The following is a 7,500-nucleotide window of genomic DNA, read 5'->3' on the forward strand; positions in this document are numbered from 1 at the left end:
TCTTGTAAATTTTCACATTTGCATATTCGGACCAAAAAAAAAATCTTATTAAAATAAGCAAATTCTGGCCGGGGTTCCTGATCTCCCATAATGGGTTGGGAGGTACTTACTGCGTCTTCTATCCCCCGATATGAGTTTTCCAACTTGCTTGCTTTCTTTGTCTTGGACTGAGATTACTTGGGTTTGTTCTGGTAATGGCCAGATTCCCTGGCTGAGAGGGAAACAATCAAATGTATAGTTAGTTTTGGGAGATGATATTTTTTTCTTGTAAATCATTTCTCTGTTATGCACTGTATTATGTTTTCTTAATATTATATATGATTTGTAAAACATTTGAGTGTATTCCTCTTAGTGGGGACCTGTGTTTGTGTCTGGATGAGACTTTTACTTTTAGTGATCTCAAACTAAGTACTTTGATAGTGTGCTCTTGGAATCTACACATGTTTCTTATTTGAACCAATTCCCCTTTTGTCTTACCTTTTTTTGAATGCTTTAATTGTAATTTTACTGGCGCTGATATGACCTTAATGTGTTGCAAGCGCCGTAAAACCCTAAAAAACAAACAAAACAAACAAATTCAAACCTGTTTTCAAAGCTGTATCCTCTTGGTTTTAAGACAGGTACCATTGTCTTCTGTTATATTATAAATATAGGTGAAAGCCACAAGGACGGATGACAGGGCTCTGTTTGAAATTTCTGCTCACCAAGTGGATTTCGCCTTCAAAGCGGGAGAGCGCTTCCAGATTTTCCGCGTGTTTGGGGCAGGGAAAGATTCCATGAGGCTGGTTCGGATCGACAACATAGCAGACCGCATGAAAAACAAGAGCGTCAAACTTCTGATGGTGATTTAAATACAGGCGCAACTGCATCATTTAACTTCAGATTAACTTTTTAGCACTTCTTGTGGTATGACACTCGCTTTAGGATCGGAAGGTCCTGGGGTCAAGCCTCGCGCTCGGCGCATAGTTGAGTCCTTGGAAAAGGCTCTTTACTCACATTCTCTCACCGTACTCAGGTGTAAAATGAGTACCTGGCCGTTAACAGCGTTGTCTTTGTCCGAAAAATTGTAATATCGCCTAACAGGCGGCATGTCCCGTCCTACATGTTAAATGTTGCTGTCGACCATGGACCCCTTGTAAAGCGCTTTGAGCACATTTAGTGGATATTGCGCTATATAAAGCTCAGTTTTTTGTTTGTTTTTTGTTTGTTTTTTTTCCACTCGGACATAAAACCAGTTTGGTGCTGTGGGTATATAAACCTATATAAATATTCTCATATCTTCTCGTCCTTACTTGACTCATAATCCTGCCCCATTCGCGGATGCAGTCTGAATCAGCAGATTTCGAGGGGGAGTCTCCCTGTTGTTGCCATGTCATGCTCACATTTTTCTTGTAATTAAGTTGTCATTTCTTTTGTTATTGATTTTGAACGGAGAATTAAGTACTGTATTTATTTTAGAACCAAATATTTTCAGATGAAGCTTTCTATATTCCCTATCCTCTCCCTTTACATACCTGCCTATTATTACGGACCGTCCGTAATCATTACGGAAGTGTAAGGACAATTACGGACTTACGGAAATAGAAGAAATATTACTGATACAAATGGTCGCATTGTTAAATTAATTTTTTTTTTTTTCCCATTATTTACCGCATGCTACTATAAAAAATCTCAATAATGTGTAGAATTTGTAGCAGATGTAGTTTTTACTTATTCAATGGACTTGATTTCTTATGAATATTTTGCTATGCTGTTGAAAATGGACTTCGATTGAGGCTTGACCCGCATAAGTAGTAGGCCTATATAACATGGTAAGTTTATTTTACATATTATATAAAATGGTGTATCTATCATTAATTTTGTTTGCTTTAGCATTACTGAAATTTGACCATTAATTACTGATGAATTTTGTAATCCTTACTGAATTTGAAATTTTCAAGTAGGCAGGTATGCCTTTATCAACAACAATAATGATCACAATTTTTATGCATTGAAACAAAAACTTAACACTTTTATACTCCTTTTAATTGCATATATATATATATATATTTTTTTTTTTTAGAAAATGAAATTGAGGTGTATTTTAGTGCTTCAATCAATCTTTTCTCTTACGTCCATCAATATTTTTCTGTGCTAACAGGACTGCCGCCACCTGTGCGTCATTAAAAGCAATTTTATTTTATGCTCTTCTTCTTAAATTATTCACTTTTTTTGACAATAGAATCAATTCTCACTATCCAACAGTTTTGATTCTGTTCCTGTTAGAAGGTATATCCACATTCTACAATATTTTCACCAACTCCATCGTAACAGAAGCATTACTGCTTTAAGTGGTAACAATTAAGCTTTTTAAATTACTTGTAATAACAAACTCTTGATTATTTCCACAATTCTGGGTGGGGTACCTGGCCTCCCATAGTGGGCAGGGGGGTACATACTGTGTCTTCTATCCCCATATATCTGTTTTCCAATTTGCTTTCTGTCTTTGTCTTGGAATGAGATTACTTAGTCCTGGCTGGGAGGGAAACAGTCAAATACATAGTTATTGTTTTGGGAGATGATATTTTTTTCCTTGTAATCATCTCTCTGTTATGTATTATTATATTTGTTATTTTTAATTTATAATGTAAGCATTTGAGTGTATTCCTCTTAGTGGGGACCTGTGTTCATATCTGAATGAGACTTTTAGGTGATCTCAAACTAAGTACATTGATGGTGTGCTCTTGGAATCTACACCAATTCCATATGTGTACAATTCCCCTACGTCTTACCCTTTCTTATGTGCTTAAATTGTAATTCTAGAACTTTTTACTATCCCATTTTCTTCCTTTTTAATGGCGCTGATATAACCTAAATGTGTTACAAGCGCCGTAAAACCCCTAAAAACATAAAAACAAAAACATTTCCACAATTATCTAACGACAGAGCTGATTACTGCAGGTTTAAATTTTCGAATTTTACGCTTTTCCCCATTAAATGTCACTTGTTTTTGACATGCAGTGTTAGACTTTTTCCTGTGTTGAGGTTGGCAGCTTTGTGTTAGCAGCTGTAATTAGGTTCGGTTATAGATGTAATACTATCGGTTATAGATGTAATACTATCGGTTATAGATGTAATACTATCGGTTATAGATGTAATACTATCGGTTATAGTGTAATACTATCGGTTATAGATGTAATACTATCAGTTATAGATGTAATACTATCGGTTATAGATCTAATACTATCGGTTATAGATGTAATACTATCGGTTATAGATATAATTCTATCGGTTATAGATGTAATACTATCGGTTATAGATGTAATACTTTTGTATCTTAAGAGGAGCATTCTCAGTTTTTAATGTTCTTAACTTTTAATCTTGTTTTTTTTTGGATAAAGCAAAGGTATTCATTGCATGAAGTGCCATATTTGTAAATATTAATGATTAGTGACTGGTGACTACTCCGGACTTCAGGAGAAATGTAGATAAATGTTGATTTTTTTTTGTTGCATTTTTGGAATGAAATTATTTTTTTTTTTTCTCTTTAATTGTTTTTTTTTTTTAATCTTTTGGAATGAAAAATGTTGGAAAATATGTGTGTTTTATGATAAAATAATTTGAATTGTTGGGAAATGGATCTTTTTAAAAAATATTTTTTTGTTACTTTCTAAATTGTTTGAGAGTGGAAACTTGTTCTTTGAAATTTTTTTTTTTTAATTTTAAAATATTTTATTTTTTGCTTTTTTGTTTTATTTAATCTCCAAATGTTATCTTGATGGGAAAATATATATGGCTACGTTGATTAATAATTCATTACTGGTGCAATCGACATTGTGATGATTTCAGCTTAACACACGGATATTTCATCTAAGTCATTCATAAGAATATATTTTTGAATGTAAATAGTTTTGGTTGTTGCTTCATTATAATTATAATATATTATCTTTTAATATAATATGACTTACGGTTTCAAATTGGTATTATGTATGTTGGGGGAGGTGGGGGGGGGGGGGGCTATGTGGTCTAGTGGTATGACGCTCGCCTTCAGATCGGGAGGTCCAGGGTTCGAGTCCTTCTCTGAGTGGTACAAAGTTGAGTCCTTGGAAAAGGCTCTTTACTCACATTTTCTCATCGTACTCAGGTGTAAAATATGTACCTGGGCATTAACAGCGCTGTCTTGGTAAAAAAAAAAAAGAAAGTACTATTGTCTAACAGGAGTCATGTCTTCTCTAACAGGAGTCATGTCTTCTCCTACATGTTGAAGTGTTGCTGTTGGTTAGGGACACCTTGTAAAGCGATTTGAACACATTTAGTGGATATTGTGCTGTAAAAGAAAATGCTCTAGATCGTAAATTTTGACTGAGTTCTTGAAGGTTGATAGGAGCCGAATTGTCTTTACATTACCTTTGGATATCAGCTTTACCTTGCCATTACTCCAACCCTCCTTACGACTACGAAAATCCCTTCGAACGACAAATGTTTTGATTCAACATGAGATCTAATTAACGATTTTGATTCAATAAAACTTCTTGAAAATTAAGTTACGGTGAAAGAGCTGGCATAAAAAGGAGTTTAAAGCATTATTTTCCGTGTAACACGAATAAGTTGGTGATTTTTATGGGTAGTTGTAATGTCTACTATGTTATTACCTCCGAAAACTACGAACTTTTCTGGTTTCAAGTTGGCAGGTCTGTTATTCTATTTTGAAGCGGTCAGTTCGATAATGCTTTGAATTGTCTTGAGATGTCAATGTTGAGTGTAAATAATTTTAATGTTATGCTATTATTATAATATCTTTTGTTGTTGTAAATATGCTGTCACGATTTTATACTTGTGAAAGATAACATTGCGTTTAGACTTATCTTTCATGATCTATCCGTTATTTATGATATTGTCTAAAGGTCAAATGTCAAGGCAGCCATGTACAGACAGTTCGAACAGTCATATTGATTGTTTAAATACATTTTAAAAAAACTTTTTAAATAGTTCTCTTTTTAACTCTCTCGAGTTCACCCGCATTGAGAATCGAACACATTTGTTCGAATGAATGTTTTAATTTTTTTATATTTTTATCTAAGAAGAGCAAAAGGTCAGATGATTACAGTATGATTTATCATTTTTCCTGCCATTATGATTACCATTGATTTATGGAACGAGTATTATATTTACTGAATTTAAGTTTAAGTAAGTTCATGTCACTGTAAGGTAGCTTTTTAAATATCACCTCAAAGGTATTATGTATAATAGTTTTGAATCTGGAACAATAATTTATTATATAAATATTTGATAAACGAAACATATGTTTGAAGGTGACAACCGGGATATTCACCTGCTATTAGTATTTTATGACATGAGCTCCCTAAATCATCTCTCCGTTATGGTCTATTAAGAGTTGTAGTTTTGAATGCATTGTACTTTAGATGTAATATCAGAATAGGCACATTGATGGGTTGCTCATGAAATTTATAATTCCCTATTTGAACCAAACTCCTTAAGTCTTACTTTCTTTTTGTGCTTTTGATTTCAGATCTACACCTTTTCGCCTAACATCTTCCTTTTTACTGGTGCTCAAACATTTGTCATTACACGAGATTAGATTAGCGTTTGTACTGGGCCAGGCTAAGACCCACCCTATGGCAAAAGAAAAAAAAAGTCAATGTCTTGAAGATACGAGTTTTGAAAGGATTGTATTTGTTCTACCTGCAATCTATTTCTTTTGTAATATTTTATTGTTAATTTGTTGTATATCTAACCATTTTAGTGTAGTGCTCGTTGTTGGAGATCTGCACCCCACCTACACATTGGTGGGACTATTTTTTAAATATATTGCTCATAGACACGCAAATCTCTTACATCAATTTTTGTTCTCTTCACAAATTTTATAACACTTTTGATGATTGGGGAACCTGTAAGATGTGCATTTTCTTTCTGGGAGAGCTTTTTTTTGGTCTTATTTTATATCATCTTCTAGATGTGACTTTTGAGTTGTGAGTTGTTTTGGACAAGGCATAGGTTTAATTTCTGCTGGGATCTACCTCTTTTCATTCCCTTACTTGTCCCTTAGACCTCTAATGGCCACTACACACTTCAATTAGAATTGTCCCTTAGACCTCTAATGGCCATTACACACTTCAATTAGAATTGTCCCTTAGACCTCTAATGGCCACTACACACTTCAATTAGAATTGTCCCTTAGACCTCTAATGGCCACTACACACTTCAATTAGAATTGTCCCTTAGACCTCTAATGGCCACTACACACTTCAATTAGAATTGTCCCTTAGACCTCTAATGGCCACTACACACTTCAATTGGAATTGTCCCTTAGACCTCTAATGGCCACTACACACTTCAATTAGAATTGTCCCTTAGACCTCTAATGGCCATTACACACTTCAATTAGAATTGTCCCTTAGACCTCTAATGGCCACTACACACTTCAATTAGAATTGTCCCTTAGACCTCTAATGGCCACTACACACTTCAATTAGAATTGTCCCTTAGACCTTTAATGGCCACTACACACTTCAATTAGAATTGTCCCTTAGACCTCTAATGGCCACTACACACTTCAATTAGAATTGTCCCTTAGACCTCTAATGGCCACTACACACTTCAATTAGAATTGTCCCTTAGACCTTTAATGGCCACTACACACTTCAATTAGAATTGTCCCTTAGACCTCTAATGGCCACTACACACTTCAATTAGAATTGTCCCTTAGACCTTTAATGGCCACTACACACTTCAATTAGAATTGTCCCTTAGACCTCTAATGGCCACTACACACTTCAATTAGAATTGTCCCTTAGACCTCTAATGGCCACTACACACTTCAATTAGAATTGTCCCTTAGACCTCTAATGGCCACTACACACTTCAATTAGAATTGTCCCTTAGACCTCTAATGGCCACTACACACTTGAATTAGAATTGTCCCTTAGACCTCTAATGGCCACTACACACTTCAATTGGAATTGTCCCTTAGACCTCTAATGGCCACTACACACTTCAATTAGAATTGTCCCTTAGACCTCTAATGGCCACTACACACTTCAATTAGAATTGTCCCTTAGACCTCTAATGGCCACTACACACTTCAATTAGAATTGTCCCTTAGACCTCTAATGGCCACTACACACTTGAATTAGAATTGTCCCTTAGACCTCTAATGGCCACTACACACTTCAATTGGAATTGTCCCTTAGACCTCTAATGGCCACTACACACTTCAATTAGAATTGTCCCTTAGACCTCTAATGGCCACTACACACTTCAATTAGAATTGTCCCTTAGACCTCTAATGGCCACTACACACTTCAATTAGAATTGTCCCTTAGACCTCTAATGGCCACTACACACTTCAATTAGAATTGTCCCTTAGACCTCTAATGGCCACTACACACTTCAATTAGAATTGTCCCTTAGACCTCTAATGGCAACTACACACTTCAATTAGAATTGTCCCTTAGACCTCTAATGGCCACTACACACTTCAATTAGAATTGTCCCTTAGAC

The 7,500-nt window shown here is 35.1% G+C and overlaps 1 protein-coding gene across 1 annotated transcript in view; it reads left to right on the plus strand.

Moving 5' to 3' along the window:
* Positions 1–7,500, plus strand: part of LOC144977643 (uncharacterized) — a 72,414-nt gene that overhangs the window by 64,321 nt on the left and 593 nt on the right. The window contains exon 38 of the mRNA XM_078923059.1: positions 654–2,130. Coding sequence (XP_078779185.1) covers positions 654–851 — 198 coding nt within the window. The 3' untranslated portion in view covers positions 852–2,130. The remainder of the gene's footprint in view (positions 1–653; positions 2,131–7,500) is intronic.

Source organism: Berghia stephanieae, chromosome 7 (genome assembly GCF_034508935.2).
Source record: "Berghia stephanieae isolate SIO BIC M18660-M18661 chromosome 7, UCSD_Bste_1.3, whole genome shotgun sequence".
In the NCBI taxonomy this organism is placed as follows: domain Eukaryota; kingdom Metazoa; phylum Mollusca; class Gastropoda; order Nudibranchia; family Aeolidiidae; genus Berghia; species Berghia stephanieae.